The sequence below is a fragment of the Piliocolobus tephrosceles genome, chromosome 8 (genome assembly GCF_002776525.5).
Source record: "Piliocolobus tephrosceles isolate RC106 chromosome 8, ASM277652v3, whole genome shotgun sequence".
Lineage (NCBI taxonomy): Eukaryota > Metazoa > Chordata > Mammalia > Primates > Cercopithecidae > Piliocolobus > Piliocolobus tephrosceles.
Genome location: NC_045441.1, coordinates 78,934,979 through 78,957,927, shown reverse-complemented (window position 1 = coordinate 78,957,927; position 22,949 = coordinate 78,934,979). Strand labels below are relative to the sequence as shown.

Below are 22,949 nucleotides of genomic sequence, written 5' to 3'. Positions count from 1 at the left end.
TGATTCATAGATTTTTATGTTTATAATCTTCCACATGCTGTTTACCTTACCACATTTGTATTAAATCTTAATAAATAGGATGTAGAATCATTTACCTTTAATAACAGCCATAAAAACATCTAGGTTTATTATAATTTCATAAACTAACACTAAAGCCCATTTGTTTTGATAGAGAAGTTGAAGACATCATTGCTGTCACCTGTGAATGAATTCAGATATATATTTTTTTCTTCCAAACTCAAAGTATTCCCTAAAGGAATATGTTTACCAGTTCTGAATTACTCATTATTCCACTTGTCCTTGCCTCTCTGTTTCTGTTACTCTAGGATCAGCCTTGGGTGAAATTTTGAACTCCATATGATAGTGGAACTGTCTTTAACTCTTACTCATCTCTCTTCTCTTGCTAAGACACCTGCAGACCCAGAATTCAGTGTGGTTCTTTTTCTTCTAAAATATTCTCTTCCCTTTCCTTCTATCTCTGTAATTTTATTTATTGAGGTAGAGAATAGGGGCTAATGGAATGATGGAATAGGGGCTAATGGAATGATGAGGTAGAGAATAGGGGCTAATGGAATGGAAAATTTTGCCATTTTTCTTTGAATTACAATTTGACTTAGAATATTTGTTACCTACTCTTAGTTAGGTAGTAAATTTAGTTCTGAGAAGTCACTAGTGAATAAGCCACAGTGCCTTAAATGCTTGTGCCTTGGAGACACAGCCACAGGTATTCCTTACTGTAATACAGGATGCTGTAAACAGAGTATTATGAAGATTGTGGGGATAGTTACTTAGCAGGGAAAGACTTCCCAGATAATATGGCATTTGAATTAAGCCTGGAAAGATAGATGGATGCTTGTGAGTGAGAAAGGAAGAAGGGATATTCAAGTTATTGTGACCACTATGTACAAGAACTGAGGGTGTGAAAGTCTGGAGTTTGGTTCAGGTGCTGTGCACAGTACGTATGTCTAAAATAGAGGCAATGAGAAGTCATTGTGAAGTTATTTTTTTCATGTCAGATTGTTAAAAGTCTTATATGCCATACTAATTTGGGGCTTTTCTCCTTAATAGGGAGCCACCAAAAGATTGAAAGCAGGAGATTAATGTGGTTTTATTCTTGCTTTACTTAAGAGCTGCACTCAGATGTCTTTAGGGACCAGGCAGGTAGCATAAATGTGAGGCTGCCAGATGTAAGACCACAGGAAATGGTAGAGCCCACAGGACTGGAGAGCACTTGCCTTGCCTAAAGCCGTTCACATGCAAGCCATTTGACAACACTGTGTCTGCCAAATCATGTAGAATATTGACCAAATCCAATGTGAAATTAGACCCCTGCTCAGAACTATTTCTGACAGCTTTTTGAAGGATGTTGTACAATGTTTGGTTGATGGTGTTTGTCAAATAAATGGATGGATTGATTAAAGTATGTGTGCTGCATGTGCAGATTCATTAGGAGGCTATTTTTTTTTTTCATTATTTTAAGTTCCGGGTATGTGTGCAGGATGTGCAGGTCTGTTACGTAGGTAAATGTGTGCCACGGTGGTTTGCTGCACCTATCAACCCATCACCTAGGTATTAAATCTGGCATGCATTAGTTATTTTTCCTGATGCTGTTCTCCCCACCCGTCCCCTGAGGTCCCACCGTGTGTTGTTCCCCTCCCTGTGTCCGTGTGTTCTTATTGTTCAGCTCCCACTTATAAGTTAGAAAATGTGGTGTTTGGTTTTCTATTCCTGTGTTTGTTTGCTGGGGATAATGACTTCCAGCTTCATCCATGTCCCTGGAAAGGACATGATCTGATTCCTTTTTATGACTGCATAGTATCCCATGGTGTATATGTACCACATTTTCTTTATCCAGTCTATCATTGATGGGCATTTGGATTGACTCCATTTCTTTGCTATTCACGTATCTTTGTTATCGTGAATAGTGCTGCATGAACGAACATACACGTGCATGTATCTTTATAACAAAATGATTTATATTCCCTAAGCAAAAGGTAATAATGCTTGAATTAGGACATAGAATTGAGAAAAGATAAGCACAGGTGGATATGGGAAATCTGAAATGAAATGGTAGAATCATCAGGATTTGATTACCAATTACATATAGAGAGGGAAGAATGCAAGATGACTGAGATTTTCAGCTTTGAGTAGGTGGTGATGCTGTGAATCGAGACAGAGAACATGGGTGACAGAACAGCTCGGAGGGAGAGAAGATACTGATTTGTTTTGTTTTGCTTTTCTTGGGGTTGGATGAGGATTTACTTAATTCTTTGAAAGTGTTAAGGCACTATCATAGCTATCCTTTTGGGGGAATTATTTTGGGGGCAATAGTTTTCATTCTTCATTCACTTATTTATCCATTCATTTTTTTTTTTTTTTTGGCAGGAATTGTCCTAGAATCATTTTTTAAAGGAAATTTCAGTCCTACCTACAAGTATTCCCTTAATCTGCATCTGAGGATTTGGCTGTGTTTCAGGCACAAATCCTGGTTAGAGATCTTACTTTTTCTAATAAGGTATCAGTCCTACACTGTTAATTGTCAAAGGATATAGTTTTGCTCACTTCCGGTTTTTACCTGAGAATATACTCTCCAGTCCTCAACTTCAATTCAAAGTATGCTTATGATAAATACTATTTGCAGAAAATGATCTAATTCCTCTAGATGTTTGGACATTTATCATTGAGAGCATCCAAAACTGTGTATTTGTATTACATTGGTTTTACTTTTCTGACAGATTGCTATCTATATCTATCTGTATCTCACTCTGGTATTATCTCTTTAGCTTGCATTGAAAGGGTCTATAAGAAGCAAATGCAAGGAACCCATTATTGTATGTATTGTAAGGATATTGTCAAGGGTGTTGTGCCTTTGGAGATCAAGGCACTGGCAAAATTTTCTCTCAGAACTTAATGCCAACAAAAGTGATTTTTTATATTTTTGTTTTCATTTATTTTTCCCCCTTGAGCTACTGGTATGTTCTTCTGTTTTAGACTCTGAATTATGTACTGTGGCCCTCCCTATTTGCTTTGGCTGCTAGGAATTTGAGAGTCAAGTTTATTATCAGTAGATAGCAATTTTAAAAACCTTTGATTTTGGTGTGCTAAATGTCTTTCACTTGTACTATTTTAAGAACAATTAGGTTTTATTCTTTCTTGTTAAAATATGTTCTCTGTGATTGCATTTATTTTTTTAGATATCACATCATTTTTAGTAGTGAGATATAATAATTCAAATGATGTTAGTTCTATTGATTTTTTTTACTGACCTTGTAAGAATTAAAGGGGGAAAAAAAATCTAGATTCAATAACATGTCCTAAGTGTATGAGTATAACTCAGTAAACTTTCATAAAGTAAACATAGTTATGTAATTACCACCCAGAAGTAGAAACAAAGTATTTCTGACACCCCACAAACTTCTCGCATGTCTCATCCCAGTCATTCTTCTAAGGTAAGCACTGTTCCGGCTTCTGTCACCAAAATTAGTTTTGCTTGTTTAAACTTTAAATAAATGGAAGCATACAGTATATACTGTTTTTACTGACTTCTTTTGCCAAACGTGTTTTTGGGGTTCACATAAATTTTATTGCTATAGGATTTTATTGTATGAATATATCATATTTTACTTATCTAATTATTCTAGACAGTTGTGTTGCCTCAAGTTTTTGCCTATTAAAAATAATGCTGCAAGGATTCTGTGTGCTTTTCTGTTCGGTATGTATCCAGGACTAGACCTGCTGGGAGATAGAGTGTGTGTTGTTTCAGTAGATATTAGGGTTTTCCAAGAGGTTATATCGGTTTCCCCTTCCTCTAGCATCAAATGACTGGTTCTATTTGCTCAACATCCTTGCCAACATTTGGTGGTGTCATTTTTAATTTAAAAAAATATTTTTAGCCATTCTTTTCATTTGTTACAGTGTTTTTATAGTATTAATTTGCATTTCCTGAATGACCAATACACTTGAGACAGATAGAATAAAAATAAAGGGTAAAGGTCTTCAGATCACTGAGAAAGACGATATTCAGTTGACTGTTAAACACACAAACATTGTTTATGTAAAAGTTATCAATTTTAATTCTTCAGTTTTTTTAGTTTTATCTGTAGATTCTGTCTTTCTACTCACACAATCCTGTTGCTGCTGGTAATGACTCTTATTTATTCCCTTCTAGTACTTTTTCTTATTGCATTGTCTGTATGTTGAATTCAGCAGCACGCCTTACTGTCTATACTCTTAATCTTTGAATTTACTGATTAATTATTCAGTTAGTATGTATTTATTTAGCACTTAGTTTGTCTCTTTTAGAAATAGAAAAAGACTCTTTTTTTTTTAAATAGTGAGCTGAATTCAAAGCTGCAAGATACTTTGGAACAGATTGAGGTAAGAAGGATTATATCCTAACCTTAATGACTTTTTCTTTTCAGAAGTTTTTGAATAACATAAGTGCAACATTTTGTTTTGGCTTTTATGTTATTACCAATGTCTCTAAATCACTGTATTTCTTGATTTTCATTTGGAATATCTATTTATGGTCAAGTTTATGTAAAAATTTACTTGTAAATTATGGGATGTCAAAACAGTATTTGAAAATATTACCATTGACAAGAAAAATTTCCAAACTGTTAGTCATAGGTATGTTCTCATAAAATTATATAATAACCATAATACATTCTATGTATTAATTATATTTTAATTATCAGTTTCTTTATTGTTTAGTATAGTGATAATGAGTTAATTTACTTACAAGTAATTATTGGCTGATGAAAACCCTCCAAAATTCCTAAACCTCATAATGATACTTATATAGTTCATCAAAAATGTAGAAACTAGAAAGGAAGAGATATGTAATTGTGAGCATGAAGTATGTTTTGCTTGTTACATGTATTCAAAATTCATCCCTTTCCTTGACAATCTTTGCAAAGGAGGGTATTCATTTTAATAAATAAGAATTATTTGGTTTCTTCTAGTCTTTTATTGTTTTCCTGATAAGAGTATTTATAAAAGTTGAGACTGGACTTTCAAATTACCTTTTGAGAAAGTAATTTTTGACCATAAATGCAATTATTTGCTATTAAATAATTGTGAGAATAACAGTTTATTTGATAGTCACAGAAACAACTGCTTTGAGTGGCTTAAGTTAACAATTCTCTGAATGTTTTAATGAAGGCTTTCTTTTGACAACTCAGTATTTCTTCACTCTTAATAGATATTCTGTACTTATATTAAAAGCTCTTATTTCAAAGTAAAATCATTGAAATGGAAATCCATAAAGCATAGTAATTTAGATATAAGAGCTTAAATCTTGAGGAATATACTTTTAAATTCAATGTAGTTTTGTTGAGAATTCCTTTTCATTGATTAGAGAAAGATTGTTTTATTGTTTTCCAGTAGTACCACAAATTCAGTTTATATAAGATTTTAGCAGATGCTTGAGGAAATGTTAAGTAGTAGTAAGAGTAAGATTCATTACAAAAGTATTATTTTGTTTCCTGTAAAACACTAGGCATGGGTTTTAAGGCAGAAATTCATATGTTAATATCTTGGTAAGCTTGATTATAGTTGCTAATAAATTTACAATTGCAATTTATAACTTTATTTAAATTTATTTTTGACTTCTAAATCTGGTATGATAGTAAATGTTAACTAAAAGTGAGAGATTAGTCTTAATATTTTCCTATCATTGCCTTGAAAACATAATTCCTTAACCATTTCTTGCTTCTTTTAATTACATAGGAACAGCTGGACGTAGCTCTTTCCAAAATCTGCAAGAATTTTGACATTAACCATTATACCAAGGTTCAACAAGCTTATCGACTTCTTGGAAAAACACAGGTTTGTTTCAAAAGCATGTTTGGATTTTTCCTTAATCAGGAATTTATTGCCCTTATAAATCTCATGTCCTTAAAAAGTTTTGTTTTATTTAATGAAGTACATTTTTATTCTGAATTAACAGTGATAAAATGGTTGTTCTCATAGACTCAGAGGGTATATACTGTGATTAAAACATTACAGGAGTTTGTTTTGAACTATGAAGTACTTGTTAGGTTTAATATTTTCACAATTTTATGTAGATTTTCCAAAAAATATATTATAAGATAATTCAGTGGGAGACAATATGTAGTCTCTTTTAACTCAGCTCTTGGTTCTGAAACAGGACTTCCTAATTTGCAGCTTCATGTGTTGTTAGATAGGCCAACATGACTCCCTCAAAATGATATGTCAGCATTGTATATTTTGTACATTTATCTGTAAAACAGGTCCATTTTATTTATCAGATATTTCAGAGGGCCCTTTTATCCCTAAAATGTCATAATTTCTCTCATAATGTATGGCTTTTCATACCCTTATTGTTCAAGGGCTTCCTTGAAAGACTTGAAACAGGTGCCATGGTTTTACAAGTTAATTGTATCTTTTATTTGTATAGGATTATATGTTTACCTAGACAACATTTAATGTGATAGATGTAAATGTTTTCTTCCCTTAAATGCTCCCCTCTTTTAGAACGAAGTTTAAACATTTACTAAACAATTTAAACTCTACATTTTGAAATGTGAATAAAGAAATTTTACTGTTTATTATAATTTAGTTTTCATGTCTTAAGCTATACCCAAGAAAAAATCTAAGAAGAAAGAACTTAGCAATTTTGAGGGATATGTTTAAACACTTTTGAAAATAGGATTATAATTTCTCATTTCCCCCATAAGATTAAGTCTTAAATTCCATAAATATTTTTGGTACCTCCTACGCTCATTGTTTCAAGTGTCTGGATGTAGGCTTTTATGTATCTTACCTTTTAGGGATACTGGCCTACCTCTTTTTATTACACTTCACTTTATTGTGCTTTTCAGGTACTGTGTTATTTACAAATTAAAGGTTTGTGACCAACCTGCATCAAGCAAGTCTGTCAGTGCCATTCTTCCAACAGCATGCATGTGCTTACTTCATGTCTGTGTGTCAGATTTTCCTGATTCTTGCAGTATTTCCAACTTTTTCATCATTATTATATCTGGGATGGTGATTTATGTTTAGTGAGCTTCATGTTAGTATTGCAATTGTTTTGTGGTCCATGGACTGTACCTATATAAAATGGTGAACTTGATTCACAAATGTGTGTGTTCTGACCACTGCACCAACTAGCCATTCCCTCTTCTCTCTCCCTCTTTTTTGACACTTCTATTCTCTGAGACACAACAGTATTGAAATTAGGCCAATTAATAAACCTACAGTGGCTTCATGTCTCTCACTTTAAATCAAAAGCTAGAAAGGATTAAGCTTAGTGAAGATGGCTGTGCTAAAGGACAGATTTTCAGTGTACACGAAATGGCCTTCTATTGGAAGAAGATGCCACCTAGGATTTTCAGAGGTACAGAGAATAAGTCAATGCCTGGCTTCAAAGCATCAAAGGACAGGTTGACTCTCTTTTTTAGGGACTAAGGCATGTGGAGGCTTTAAGTTGAAGCCAGTGCTCATTTATGATTCTGAAAATCCTAGGGCACTTAAGAATTATGCTAAATCTACTCTGCCTATGCTCTGGCAGTAACGAAGTGGAGTAACGAAGCCTGGATGATAGTACATCGATTACAGCATGGCTTACTGAATGTGTTAAGCCCACCGTTGAGACCTCCTGCTCAGAAAAAAATTTCTCTTTCAAAATATTACTGTCCATTGACAATGTACCTAGTCCCCATGACTTTGATGGAGATGTACAAGAAGATGAGTGTTGTTTTCATGCCTGATAATATAAGTCATTCTGCATCACATGAATCAAGGAGTATTTTGACTTTCAAGTCTTACTACTTAAATACATTTTATAAGGCTATAGGTACCATAAATAGTGATTATTCTGATGGATCTGGGGAGAGTAAATTGAAAACCTTCTGGATTTACCATATGCCATTAAGAACATTTGTGATTCCTCTGCCGGATCTCAGGAAAGTCAGTTGAAAACCTCCCATAAAGGATTCACCATTCTAGATGCCATTAAGAACATTCGTGATTCATGAGAGGGTCAAAATAGCAACATTAGCAGGAGTTTGGAAGAAGTTGATTCCAACCTTCATGATGACTTTGAGGAGTTCAAAACTTCAGTGGAAGAAATCACTGCAGATGTGGTAGAAACAGCAGCAGAAGTAGAATTAGAAGTGGAGCCTGAAGATGTGACTGAATTGCTACTATCTTATGATAAAATTGAATGGATGTAAGAGTTGCTTCTATGGATGAGCAAAGACAGTGGTTTCTTGAGATGGAATCTACCAGTGAAGATGCCATGAACATTGTTGAAATAACAAGAAATAATTTGGGATATTACATAAACTTAGTTGGTAAAGCAGCAGCAGGGTCTGAGAGCATTGACTCTAGTTTTGAAAGAAGTTCTACTGTGGATAAAATGCCATCAAACAGCATCGCATGCTACAGAGAAATCTTTTGTGAAAAGAAGAGTCAACTAATGCAGCAAACTTCACTGTTGTCTTTTCAGAAATTGCCATAGCCACTTCAGCCTTTAGCAACCAGCACCCTGATCAGTCAGCAGCCATCAACATTGAGGCAAGACCCTCGACCAGAAAAAAGATTGACTCGCTGAAGGCCCAGATGATTATTAGCATTTTTAGCAATTTTTTAAAATTAAGATTTATATGTTGTTTTTTAAAGACATAATGCTATTACACACTTTAAATAGACTATAGTACAGTGTAAACGTAACTTTTATATGCACTGGGAAACCAAAAAATTTGCTTTGTGATTTATGCCTGTAAATGAATATGATGTCAGGTAGTAACAGATGCTACAAAGAAATATAAATCAGGGTATGTGGATGCAGAGATAGAAAGTACTGATTCATACTGGCTAGTCATGGAAGGTTCCCTGAGAAGATTACCATTGAGAAATGCACTAAATGATATAAAAGAATGAATGCATGCAGAATGATGCAGAGGGTAATTAGAGATATGGTTATGTACAACATATTTAAGAAAGAGCAAGATGAGTACCAGTTATAAATAAAGAACAACAGAGCAGTGTTCACGAGTCACATTTATTTTGAGTGCTCTGATAATCTGGTTGTGTGAAGGGTTATTTGCAAATAATATACCCTACAGTTATAATTCTGGGAAAAATATTATCTTTGTTCTCTAACTATTATTTGAAAAGATGATTCCCTGGGTTTTTTCAATCTGTTGAAATTTATTTATTTAAATAATGTGAAATTATGTTGTGCGTTTTTTCTTTCCACAGACAGCAATGGATCAACTTCATATGCACTTCACCCAAGCCATTCACAACACCGTGTTTCAAGTTGTTCTTGGTTATGTGGAACTATGTGCAGGAAACACAGACACAAAATTTCAAAAGCTGCAATATAAGGATCTCTGTACAGTATGTAGTGACTTAATTACTATTCATATATCTCTGCTTTAGATTTTAAATTTGTATTTCCTTTATCTTGGCACCTACCTATTTGAAGATGCTACTAAAATAAAAATAAATCTTTGCCAAAATTTTTTTTCCTCCCAAATTGTTCTTTTCCTCATAGAGAAATTAGAGGACTCAGTCACACAAATGGTAAAGGTTACCGAGACTGGAGCGTGATTGCTTCTCAATCGACTCTGCCATTTCATAGCTTCTTTTATCCATCTCTCTCAGGCTCCAAATTATCTCCTATGATTGCATCCAGTAGGCTTCTAAGCAACCATCATTGCTGGTTTTCTGTACAGATTTTCAACCAGTTTTTTCATGTGTATGAATGCTGCCTTTGTCAGCATCTGTAACTGTTTTTTTCTTTTTCTTTTTAAAGAAACATAGGTTTGGGTTCTGACTTGGGTTCTGTTTTAGAAGTAGGTCCTGCTGATGAGTTGATGTAGAGTGTGAGGAAAAGAGAGTAATGAATAATTGGGAGAATGGTAGTGCCATTTGCTTTTATAGGGAAAACTGGGAAGGAACAGGACTTAGGTGAAAAATCGTGAGGAATTAGTGTAAAATTAAGTAATCTTCACCCTTCAATGAATTGTCATGACAATGAGTTGTCAAACCTGCTGGTTATATGTCTGTTGGGTACTAGAGAAATTTTCTTACCTGAGTTGCAATAAGTATCCTGGAAGGGTGTATTATATATGATGTATTAAAGATTAAGTTAGTAACGATAGTGGATATATGTTAACATATGTGGCTAAAAATATCTTTTTAAACTAATTGTAGAAACCATGAGGACTGTTTTACAGATTTTATGATTACTAACTTTAAGTGTGATGTAGTTGCATAATTTTGTCTTTAAATGTTCAGTTTTAAGTACAGTTATCATTTGGTAAATATTAATAATTTTGAAATGTGTTGTTTATTGTTATTTTTCTTATGTTCTTACTTTGATAGTATATATTATAAAATTACTCAGTTACCTTTTTTATTCTAATAAGTTTTATTAATTTTTTTATTCTAATGTTGCTCTCACTAATAGATGATAAACCAATTTATTATGTTGGCAGTTTTTTTCTGTTAAAGCAGAAAAGAACTCTTAAAAATGAAACCAAACATTTTAAGCAAATTAGATTTTTGTCTTTTCATCTTTTTAAATTTGGTTAGATCTGTTGTGTATGTTTGTGTGTGTATATTTTGCTTTCTTTTATTGACCATTTTTATATGCTTTTAAAAAAATCAAGGACATATATTGTGCTCATGCTTCTTGAGAAAGCCTCTCTGTGCATTTATATAATAAAAAGCTGAACAAAATTTTTTATGAACAAAACTTTGTGCTCAAGGTGTTTATCATTATGTTTCTTCTGAGTCTCTTTCACTTTTTAAAAAAGCTGACTGTAGGCCAGGTGTGGTGGCTCATGCCTGTAATCCCAGCACTTTGGGAGGCCAAGGAGGCCAGGGGTTCAAGACCAGCCTGGGCAACATGGCAAAACCCTGCTTCTGCTAAAAATACAAAGAAAAAAAAAATTAGCTGGGTGTAATGGTGCATGCCTTTAATCCCTGCTACTGGGGAGGCTGAGGCGTCCAGCCTGGGTGATAGAGTGAGACTCTTGTCTCAAAAAAAAAAAAAAAAAAAGCTGACTATAAAATAATCTTTTGAAGTAGCTGTGTATATATTTAAATTATCAGATAACAAATAGCTTATCCTTGATTTCATCTTTAGTGAATACTTGTTAAAATTATCCCCAAGAAACTTCTGGTACTTTATTATAAAATTATACATGTATGTGTGATAGTAGGTGATATATATGTGTACTTACACATATATATATATGTATATAAAATATAGTGGTTGACTAAGGAGAGTAAAGGTAGAACCCTTAGGAGCTGAATAAAAAGCTGATGAAAGAAAATCTAAATACATTTTCCTGGTAAGAAAAAATACCAAGGTTCTGGCATAACTCAGGCAAGAGAGATAATTCATGAAGGAACCTCATAGTAGAATGTAAGCTTCTTATTTTTCAATATGTGGCAGTGGGGGATCATTTTAGCCTCTGATTAAGAATAACTGATAATAATTATTGAAAATATACTTGTGTGAGAGCAAATGTGGCAGTGGGGCGTCAGGTGAGCAAGAAGCAGGAGAGTCCTCAAAAGATGTGCAGGGTGTTGACTGACATGAAATGAGGAGAAAGAGTCTAGGCATTTTGGCAGTTTATATCCTCTGCACAGTAGCAATGTTTTGAAGGAAGTGTTTAATTATACATAGAACTTAAAAATAACATTGAAAATTAAGATGAATGGTACGGAGTTAAGAGGGAGATTGAGTTCCTGTGAACAGGGAATAATTGTGCTTCCTTTAAATGGAAAGAGAGTGGAAATGAAAAGAGATAATCATCTGCTTGCTTTATTTATAGTATCATTTTAAACCATTCTTAGATATCTGCCTAAATGAGCTACAGTGAAATTGAACTAATTAAAAAAAAAAAACAAAAAAAACCCTCTTGGATATCTGGGATGAAATTAGTGTTCCATTTTTATTTACTCTGGTATACAGAACCTCAAGTTCTTAAGGCCAGCAGCATCCTTTCCCAGTCAATTTTCTGCCATTTGTTTGCATTCACCATTGCTCTGAGTTTAAAAGTTTAGTTGGTTTTGAGCTTTTTGAAATCATTTTGCAGTTGGATGTACTTTTTTTTTCTTTACTAAACCATATTTTTTGAGTGGTTTAATTAGATGCATAGTTTTTATTGGTTGTCTTTTAGTCTGTTTTCCCTGCTTTTCTTGAATATATTGGCTAACTGCTTTTACACCAGCTGTTTAGGTACTTTTTTAAAAAAGCAGGTACGTTATTTTGAAACTCAAATAAATTGGTAATACTTAGCAGCAAGATTTCCAAATGAAAATTCATCATACTTCATTTCTGGAAAGGGACAATATAAAGGGCTCATAGTAGTACTTTTATTTACTTAAAATATTAAGACTTATTTGTGATTGCATTTACATTTTGATGTACCCTACATATTTACACCAATTTGTGGAGAGATTTATAGACAACATTTGGAAGCTTTTAATTTAGCACCTTTGTAGATAAACACTTTGTGGTTTATTTGAAAGTTTATGAAGTATTCATAAGGATTTTTTTTTCCTTTTTAAAGATAACTTTACTTTGGCAGACTGATGGATTTTCCTGGGGAGCTTATTTCAAGATGCTAATTAGGATGTTATTGATTAATTTTAGGATAATAGAGTTGGCTAGGCTGCCTGAAGTTTTCTCAACTATTTTTGAAATTGTTCATTTCCAAATGATCTTAATGAGCTTTGAGTTCGGTTTTTATGATGAGTTTCATAATGTACTAAAAATACGTGCTGTGTAAAAATATACTCTCTCTCTATATATATATACACATATACATACACACTCATATATATTATTTGGGAGAAAATAAAATGTTTCTGTTAGAAAAAGCTTTTGAAATTATTTCATTGTGTGTTCTCATAGTGCCTGGCACATTGGAGGTGTTTCCTTAGTAATTGGATTGCCATATTTGTCTCCAGTTGGTGTGGTGTTGACACAATTAGAGTCTGTTTAGGTTAAGTGAGAGGGAAAGAAAACCAACATTGAGCACCTTCTCTGAGCCATGTAGTTTTTACAGGTGCTTTATATTAGTACATCATAGACAAACTGTAATATTGATCTAATGTTCCATTCATATAAGCTTTTAAAGTTGCATTATTAAAAATAATATTTTTTGATACTGAATTATAATCCTGTCAGTTTTTTGAAAGTGAAACAATATCTTTAGTAAGGTCCCTGTAGAAGATACAGTTTATTTTGTTATTAGTATAAAACCCCAAAGACAGATTCTTTTGAGTGAAAACATGTTTCTGTTCCTAAATTCTCAGGATTTTTCTGAAGAATTAGTATTTTCTGTCATCCAATACTGTGAGAGTGTATTGACTCTCTTTACTATGGATGATAAGCTGCAGGAAGTTAATGCTAAAGTTAATGTTCATGTTTAGTACCCATTTTGTTTTGGGTTCTCTATAGAATTAACTGCCGCCTCCTTATCCCTTTTCTGTTTTCCGACTTCTTAAACTGGTATGTTATTTATATGTCTTTATGTTACTCACAGTCTTTATAGGGTTAGAGATGATGTGAGTTATATAAATAGTGACTCAAATTAAGCAGTCATTAATATACATTCTCAAAAATGTGCATATTTTAAATTAGACAACTAAACCACTAATTGTAGGAAAAGCACAAGCAAAAAGAAGAAAGTAAAAATTGCATATTTCTGCATGCAAAGCTGGTTCTTTCAATGTGTATAAGCTGATAGCTTTTAAAAGTAGCTGCACAAACTGTTTTATAACTTTTTTCCCACTTGCTACATTATAAACAATTTTTCCATTTCAGTATAATTTTTAATGACCAAATGGTATTTCACTGTAAGGGATCCTGTGGATTAATTAACTGGTTTCCTGTTCTTGGATATTTATGTTATTTCCAGCTTTTGTCATTATGAATAGCACTGTAGTAAATATTCTTAAAAGCTAAATCTTTGTGTATATCTTTGTTTCTTTAGAATAAATCACGAGAAATGAAATTGCATTATCTGTCAAAGCTTTACATTTTAAAGGCTTTTGGTTTGTCTTTCCTAAATTTGCACTATAAAAAAATGATATTTCAATTTACACTCCTGAGCAGCAGAGTGTGTGTTTATCCCTTTCCCTGAGCACATGAATGCTGATTATCTTTTATTTAATACTGTAATTGTCAGATGCCAGAGGTAGCATATCAAAAATAATTTGTGTTGCATATCACTCAGGCATATTTGGGATGGTAGGGAGGTTAAATGATATTTCATTGATTGTTGAGGTTAATTTGCTTGATGTGGCTGGTTAGGTGAGTAGACCTTTCTTGCTGAATGTTACAAATTGGAATATTTGGTTGAAGAGAGAAACCTTTTCACTTCAAAGAATATTATCATTTACTTGGTTTGCTCAGGTCAGTTTCAGAATGAACTAAGAATTCAGTTGTCAGATTTATTCTTATCATATATATATGGACTGCCTAGCTAATTTTGTAATATATGATTTTATGTAATGATTTCTAGATTAAGTAGGTTTTGATAATTTTTAAAATTAAAACTGAATGACCAAAAGGTAGGCGAAGAAAGTTTATTCGTTTCTTCCTTTTTTTCCTGACATTTTCTCTCTGGATCATCAAAAATTGTGAAGAGTCTGAAATTTTATTCTACTTGCAAATTAATAAACTAGGCTGTTACTATTTCATGGATGCTGGTAGAAGACACAGACTTCATATTCTTAGCACTATGACTTGTTAAGTGTAAACCAGTTCCCTTGTCATTACTGAGCTTTTCTTTTTTCTTTTCTTTTTTTGAGGTGGAGTCACCCTCTGTTGCCTGGGCTGGAGTGCAATGGTGTGATCTTGGCTCAGTGCAACCTCCGCCTCCTGGGTTCAGCAGGTTCAAGTGATCCTCCTGCCTCAGCATCCTGAGTAGTTGGGATTACAGACTCCCACCACCACACCCAGCTAATTTTTGTATTTTGAGTAGAGACGGGGTTTCACCATGTTGGTCAGGCTTGTCTTGAACTTCTGACCTCAGGTGATCCGCCCACCTTGGCCTCCCAAAGTGCTGGGATTATAGGTGTGAGCCACCGTGCCCAGCCTACTGAGCTTTTCTTACACAGTCATCAGTTTTCTTACTTAGTCATCAGTTCAGATCAGCAAGGACAAATAAGACTTTAAAGTAATCATCTAGTTAAGGTCACATTAATTATGATCAGAGGTAGAGTAAGAAAAGGTCAAATGGCATAAAGTATCCAAGGGGTCAAAATACCTCTTTAAGGTTGGCAAGGGAGGAAAAAATTGGGTCTTAGATTTCAACAGGCACAACGGGAACAGTGTGTGTCCAGGAATGGAAAAGAAATATCATGAGCAATGCCATGAGAGTAGGAAAGCACAGGGCAGGTGAAAGGAACAGTAGATTGTCTGGCTTGGTTTAACCGGATTTTTCAGTATGGTGGTTTGTTTGTTTCTAATGCACCCAGGGAATAATGAGTGCCTATGGAGCACATGCTTTGGGTAACCATTTATCTGGGTAACCAGTATTACTCTCTTGGCTGGAAGTGGAGGGGTGTTCTCTTCATTTGAAACTGGCCTAGGTCTGGCAAGGCCTCTATATTGTTCATATCTAAGAACCCTTAACATTATCAATTATCACCTGCTGGGTGATTTTTTTCTGGGAGGGGGATTGGATTGGAGGTAAAAAAGAACCAACCTATGGTGGCACACAGCTTCCAGCAGAAAGAAAAAATAATATACTAGTAGGAAACCATTTTTGGGCCACCTTGCCCAGCAGGAAACTATTTTTGAAACCTGCCAAACACCTGATTATTTGATAGTGTCTTTATATTTAAATACTACCTTTTTGTGTGTGATCTCAGGCAGCATGGAGGTTAATAGCATCTTATCACTTGAAACTTTGAAAGATAATTATATATTCTGATTATAGCTTTGCTTATTTTATAATATTGAGCTATCTATTTGATTAAGGCCATTTAACAGCAATTAAAATAACCTGCCAACTAAAGAAGAACTTTTTATTTCACAATTTAACCAGTGCTAGTTACTTAATTCCAAGTTGGGATTATTTATATCATACATATTACATGTCTTATGTGTATATACATATTTAGCATTAATGATAAAATGCCTGGTAGATGAGAATGAGTGTTTTTCTCCCCGTTTATAGTTGTTTTTAAATAATGAATGAATCCAGTGAGTTACAAGGAAAGGTTTGCTAAAATCATACGCATAGTTTTGTCTATGGAGACTCATAGCTTTTAAAGCTTCAGAGGGACTCTAGGAGATTTGCTTTCGTCTTCGGGGTTTAGATACAGGAATTGCTATGCAGGAGTCATGATCAAGTAAATTGCGAAGTTGGGCTCCAAGCCCAAACATGTTTCATCTAGTTCAGTGCGCTTTCCACTATGCAGTACTACCTCTCTGGTTTCCAGTGGTTGGAAACTTCTTAAGATAATCATATTTCATATAGGTAGGCCCTCACAGAAGTAATTAGATATTGGAGTAATTAAATTTTAGATACTGGCCCAGACGCTTCCGTAGGTCCAGAGTTACCCCGAGCTGTTTTCAACTCCCTGGGCCTAGTGCTGTTTTGACCAGCAGCATATTTTCAGAAACCGCTCAGATAAGCAAGATTCTCCCCAGCAGCTTCTGATGATGTGAGCTTATAGTGCCAACAGCATTCATCTAAAGATACTGATAACTCTTTGTTATTTTTTGAAATCCATCTATCACTGTGTGTGTGTTTTGGGGGCTGGAAGCACTGGGAATTTTGGATCTCTGTGAGGATGCCAAAACATCTGTTCCCTTTATGTTTGTTAGGATGTGATTAGAGTGCTAAATCAAAACGTGGAACAAGAACAAAATAATTCATTACAACCATCCCTAAGATTTTTCATTTTGATGCTCTAATATAAAAAGCATTACTTTGAAATTTTTGTACGGATTTAGTTATAGAGATTTCTTATGAGTATTAAAGTAAATTATAGAATAAAAAGCAAAAGACTGGCAGCTTTTCCCCCTGTATTTACTGCTTTACTTTGCATTTAAATAACTTTCAGAAGACAACATTCTCTTATTGTGTGCTTCAAACTTATAAAGGCTACTTATATTAATTTCCGGATTTATACTGTTCTTTGAAAATGACCTCAACTTATATTTTATAATCAAGACTCAGATGTTGCTGGTTTTAATAAGCTAGTTTCATCATTTTTTATTTTAACCAGGTAGGTTGGTTGAGATGGTTAATAGTAGAAATGGAAGGTGCCAAGTGTTACTGTGAACTGACAGTGATAAGAGATGGGAAATCAGATTTGTGGATTTTGTGAAAGTGTTAATCAAAATTGGATTAAGGAGTGAATTGTGGTGTTTGAATGTGAAGCATAGTGGAAATGCTGTGATCTTCTTGCATAGAACATCCAGTTTGTTCATATTCTCCAAATCCTTCCTCCTAGGATATTTGTTTACTTTTTGTGATCACCGCATGTATTAGACATGTATGTTGTCTCTGTTATAGAGTTTATGGATTTTTTTTTAAATTAGGATGCTTAAAATTTCCTTTTTTTTTCTGTGTATTTCTTGGGATATTTTCCAAAGATTATATGCCTATTTTATCTTTTCCCCTCACTTTATAATCCTTGCTAAATAAATTGATGCTACTAGCTTTCAGTTGTAGTGTAGCAGTGGAAAATAGCTTTAGAACACAGAGAAATATTTGTTAATTAAATTGTGATTTCTTATCTATTTTTAAAAAAATTTCAAGATGTGTTATTTAGCTCTTGGGGTGTCTTACTATGTGAATATTTTATAAATTGATTCAATCAAGACTTTCATTGCTATTTTCCATATGTGATGTGAACATAGAACTGGGTTATAGTATGGTGCTCCTCTGCTATGATATTCCTAGTATTATGCCAAATGAGTCTCCCCTTAGCCTGAACTGAGTTTCAATGTAGGTATTTAGTGATCAATGAATGACTTCAACCAGTGATGAAACAGGAAGATACAGGTATCTCTAACACGTTTATGAAAGGCGAAACTGAGAACCAGAGTAGTTTATTTATCTAAAGCATGTGACTGGTAAGTTGTAGAACTAGTGCCAGCTGGAATCCAGGGATTCCAATTCTTAATTTAGGTCTCTTTCCATTATGCCCTGCAGATGTGAAGAATTGATGTTTGGGTGGAACACTCAGGTTGCTCTTCTGAGCCTGCCTTTTATTTTTTGATTACTTGTGTAATTATTTGCTTATTCTCTGGCTTCATTGAATCTCTTTGGTTATGATTCATTTATGTCTTTGTAATAAAATTCTCTATTTGAAATTTGGAGGTGATTTTTATAAAGTAGAAAATACTGGGCAGCAGTCTTGATTCTCTTTTGGCCAGCAGTTTTTAGGTCCGTCAGTACTGCACTGCAAGAATAGCAAATTTTGGGATCTCTGCTGGCCAGTTTGTGGCAGTGGTCTGGGATAAGGCATCCTCAGTGGAGGCTCTGAAACATCTGGTGGATAAGCTTCAAGTGTTAACTGGCAATGAGGGCCGCAGGTCTGTGGAAAACATCAACCAGCTGTTGCAGTCTGCTCACAAAGAATCCAGCTTTGACATTATTTTGTCGGGTTTAGTCCTGGGAAGCACCACTCTGCACAGTGCTGAGATTTTGACTGAAATCGCCCGGATCCTTCAGCCTGGTGAATGTCTTTTTCTGAAAGAGCCAGTAGAGACAGCTGTGGATAACAATAGCAAAGTGAAGACAGCATCTAAGCTGTGTTCAGCCCTGACTCTTTCTGGTCTTATGGAAGTGAAAGAGCTGCAGTAGGAGCCCCTAACCCCTGAGGAAGTACTGTCTGTTTGAGAATATCTTGGTCATGAAAGTGACCGCCTGCTGTTTGTTCAGATCACAGGCAAAAAACCAAACTTTGAAGTGAGTTCTTCTAGTCAGCTTAAGCTTTCCATCACCAAGAAGTCTTCTCCTTCAGTGAAGCCTGCTGTGGACCCTGCTGCTGCCAAGCTGTGGACCCTCTCAGCCAACGATATGGAGGACGACAGCATGGATCTCATTGACTCAGATGAGCTGCTGGATCCAAAAGATTTGAAGAAGCCAGATCTGGCTTCCCTGTGGGCTGCTTCTTGTGGAGAAGGAAAAAAGAGGAAGGCCTGCAAGAACTGCACCTGGGGCCTTGCTGAAGAACTGGAAAAAGAGAAGTCGAGGGAACAGATAAGCTCCCAACCCAAGTCGGCTTGTTGAAACTGCTACCTGGGCGATGCCTTCCGCTGTGCCAGCTGCCCCTACCTTGGGATGCCAGGCTTCAAACCCGGGGAAAAGATGCTTCTGAGTGATAGCAATCTTCATGATGCCGAGGAGGGACTTGACATGGGACTCATCTGCTCCTCCAGCCAACTCCTGTCCCTCACATCCCACCACGGTGGCTCCTCCCACCTCCTCTGGATTTGTTCACTCTGAGATCCATTTGCAGAGTGGGTGCTTAGCAGACAGAGTGAAGCTGGCTGGGTGGACGCAGTGGTGTGTAGTGCTGCTGTGTATCAAAAGACCAAGGTATTATGGGGCCCAGTTACTCAGAATGGGATGGGTTTCTTCACCTCATGTTAAGAGAAGGAAGTGTGTCCTGAAGAAGCCTTTCTTCTGATTTAAAATGCTGACCAGAACACTCTTGAGCCCAGGCATCCTTGAGCATTTACACTCTGTGACAGAGCTCCAGACCCCTGCCCCAAGTCTCATCTCAGCAATGCTGCCACCTGCTTGTCTTTCAGAGTTGTTAGTTTATTCCATTCTTTGTGACACAAGCCAAGTGTCTCACCACCTCCTCAGGGCACCAGAGGACTCACTCACTGGTTGCTGTGATGATATCCAGTGTCCCTCTGCTCCCTTCCACCCCCAACCACATTTTACTGTAGCATTGCATCTGTGTCCTGTTGTCATTTCTATTAACCTTCAGGTATTAAACTTGCTGCATATCTTGAAAAAGAAAAAAAAAAGAAAATACTAGTAGCAAACGATTTTAGTTATATGATGTTAAAAGGATGAGAAGCATTTGTCACTGTGAGAATTGACACCAGTTGGTTGCATGGCATAATAGAAAGGGGCTCAATTTTAAAATGAAATAACTCTTTTAACTTATTACCAGTATAACCTTCAGAGATTAACATAGCTGGCCTTAAATTTATTGAAAACATTGTTTTGTTTTTTTTTAATCTACCCCACTTACCTTTTTTCCTTAAACTATTTATTGTATATGTATTTAATAAAATGGTCTTTACATTTGTTGCTATTTTAGAATATAAACAGGCAAGAATCATCTTGTTTGCTGGTGCTGTATATATCATAGTCTTATGTTTGTACACGTGAATATATTTGAAGATAATAAATTTGGGTTCTTTTGGGAGATGTTTAGTATGTGCAGTGGTTTAGCTAGATCTCTGGATTATTTACACTTGAATCAGTTCAATGAGAAGAAAGCCTTGCTATAGCTTCACTATGTAACTTTAACTTTTTTTGAAAAAAAGATTCACATTAACATCTGTGTGTGTATATCTCATCCAAACCCATTAAATTTCAGCAAATCTTCAAGAGATAACATAATGAAGGACCCCTTTTGTTTCAAATAAATAGGCAGATAATGAGCTGGACAGTGGTTGAGTGGAGAATAGAAGATAGTAGGTCTAAGTTTTAATTTTCTGGTTTGTTAAACTGTGACAAGTATAATAGAAATTAATTATAGGACTATAACACAATTATTTGTATAGTCATAACTTTTCTTTGGGAAAAAATATGACTAACACTGCCTTTCTCTTATCTACCAGAAAGAATGTTGGGCTATACTTAGATTAAATTTGTTTGCATAATATATAAATTTATGCAAAGTTGGGCTAATAAAAGTTAGAAGTACTGACTTGTACAGGAGTACCTTTATTTGGGTGTGTGATTGCTGAGTTGCAGCCCAGAACTTTTTGGGATTTTTTGTTTTGTCTTGTTCTTGGAAAAGGTTTTTAGTCTTTTCCTGATCCTGTGCATTTGTATTGGCTTTCGTCGTATGTGTATGGTATAAGAGGTATGTCAGGTATAATTATGTGCTAAAACTAAACCAAGTGTATTAGTCTGTTCTCACGCTGCTAATAAAGGCACACCCAAGACTGGGTCATTTATAAATGAAAGAGATTTAATTGACTCACAGTTCCACATGGCTGGGGAGGCCTTATAATCATGGCGGAAGGCAAATGAGGAACAAAGTCTCATCTTACCTGGTGCCGGCAGGAGGGCTTGTGCAGGGGAACTCTCACTTATAAAACCATCAGATCTCATGAGACTTATTCACTATCACGAGAACAGTATGGGGGAAACTGCCCCACCCTTGACACATGGGAATTATTACAATGCAAGGTGAGATTTGAGTGGGGACAGACACAGCCAAACCATATCATCAAGGGAAAACATTAAGACTGGCTCATTGTAAGGGTAGCAATTATAAAAGTAAATGTGAGAAATTACCCAAAATTGTTTTTCACAACTGTAAAGTACTCTTTTGTATGTATGAATAATGTTATACCAATCTCCTGTCTTTGGACATTTAAATATATTTCAGTGTTTTGCAATTACAAATAATCCTTTAAGAAATAACATGGTGCATATGTTTTTTCACATTGTTTGAGGTATACCTTCAGTATAAATTCCCAGAAGTAGAATTGCTGGGTTGAAGAAAACATACACATGTAGGTTTTGTTAGATCGTGACAAATTTCCCTCCTTGGGATTGTACTATTTTGCCTCAGTAATGTATGCAAGTGCCTGTTTCATCGCAGCCTTGCCAACAGAGCGTATATGATGTCAAAGATAAAGCCAGATACTAGTTAAAGTGTTGAGGACAGGTTTTAATCAGAAGATATTATTGTAATAGGGAAAATAGTCCAGTGTGAACTGACTCAACTTTGATTCATACAATGGTGACTGGGCATTTTTTAAAGGGAAAATGAGGGAAGGGGTTGAGCAGGGGCTTAGTGGAGTCAGAAAAGTGAACATTTACAAAAAGTGAGAAGGGAGTTAGTCCATGTGAAACCCATTTGTATTTGCTAACTGATGTTTATGGAAGTTAGGCTCCTACCCTCTCACAGAGACTGCGGAACAGGGGCCCTATCTTCAGATGTTGGAACAAACAGTACATTTTTTTTTTTTTCAAGTACCTTGGCAACCTTGAGTTTTTTTCAGGCTGTCACTTTAAGGGGGGGCGGAAGTCATCCTAGGGGTGTGACTTGAGTCATTAGAGACTCTGTTAGGTGTTTCGTCCAAGTTTTTTTAGGCCATGGTTAAGAAGATAGCTGAGGGGAGCCTCACTAGAGTTTGGTTAAGGAGAGAATGTTTGTCAGTGCTCAGCTTTAAGATTGAGATTGGTGAGAATCTTTGAGATTGGTGAGAATTTGCATCTTATTGTAGTTTTAATTTATATTTGTCCTATTACAAGTAAAGTTGAACATGCTTTTCTGTGTTGAAGGGCCATTTTTATGTCTCTATTTATGAAGTATGTTCATGTGTATTTTTTCTCATTTTTTTTGATAAGAGTTTTAGTCTTTTTTTTCCCCCAACTTTTAAGAATTCTATATAAATGTGGAATATCAGCTCTTTATTGTGAATATATGTTATGAATATTTTACAGAGTTGTCATTTGTCTTTTGACCTCACATATGGTGTTTTTTTGCTATAAAAATTGTTTATTTTCTATATAGTAAAATCAAATGTTACTTTTATTGCTTGTAAATTTTGTGTTGTAATTAGAAAGTCTTTTTCTATATCAGTGTTAGACATTGATTCGTGTTTTCTTCTAGTATAGTTTTATTTTTGACATTTAAATATCTTATTCATTTGGAGTTTATTCTTACGTATTCTTGAGGAATATGTCTAATTTTGTCTTTTTCCAGCTAACTATACAGTTTTC

General features: G+C 34.9%; 1 protein-coding gene and 1 pseudogene across 2 annotated transcripts in view; both read left to right on the top strand.

Annotated features, from left to right (window-relative positions):
- Window positions 1-9,491, top strand: part of VPS50 (VPS50 subunit of EARP/GARPII complex) — a 43,709-nt gene extending 34,218 nt beyond the window's left edge. The window contains exons 10-12 of the mRNA XM_026449226.1: window positions 4,335-4,377; window positions 5,731-5,829; window positions 9,229-9,491. Of these exons, the coding sequence (XP_026305011.1) occupies window positions 4,335-4,377; window positions 5,731-5,829; window positions 9,229-9,411 (325 nt within the window). The 3' untranslated portion in view covers window positions 9,412-9,491. The remainder of the gene's footprint in view (window positions 1-4,334; window positions 4,378-5,730; window positions 5,830-9,228) is intronic.
- A 6,387-nt stretch (window positions 9,492-15,878) lies between these two features.
- On the top strand, window positions 15,879-19,987 carry LOC111552370 (annotated as a pseudogene). Its single transcript, XR_002734621.2, has 2 exons — window positions 15,879-15,884; window positions 18,405-19,987. The product of XR_002734621.2 is annotated as an anamorsin pseudogene (transcript).
- Window positions 19,988-22,949: the final 2,962 nt, after the last annotated feature.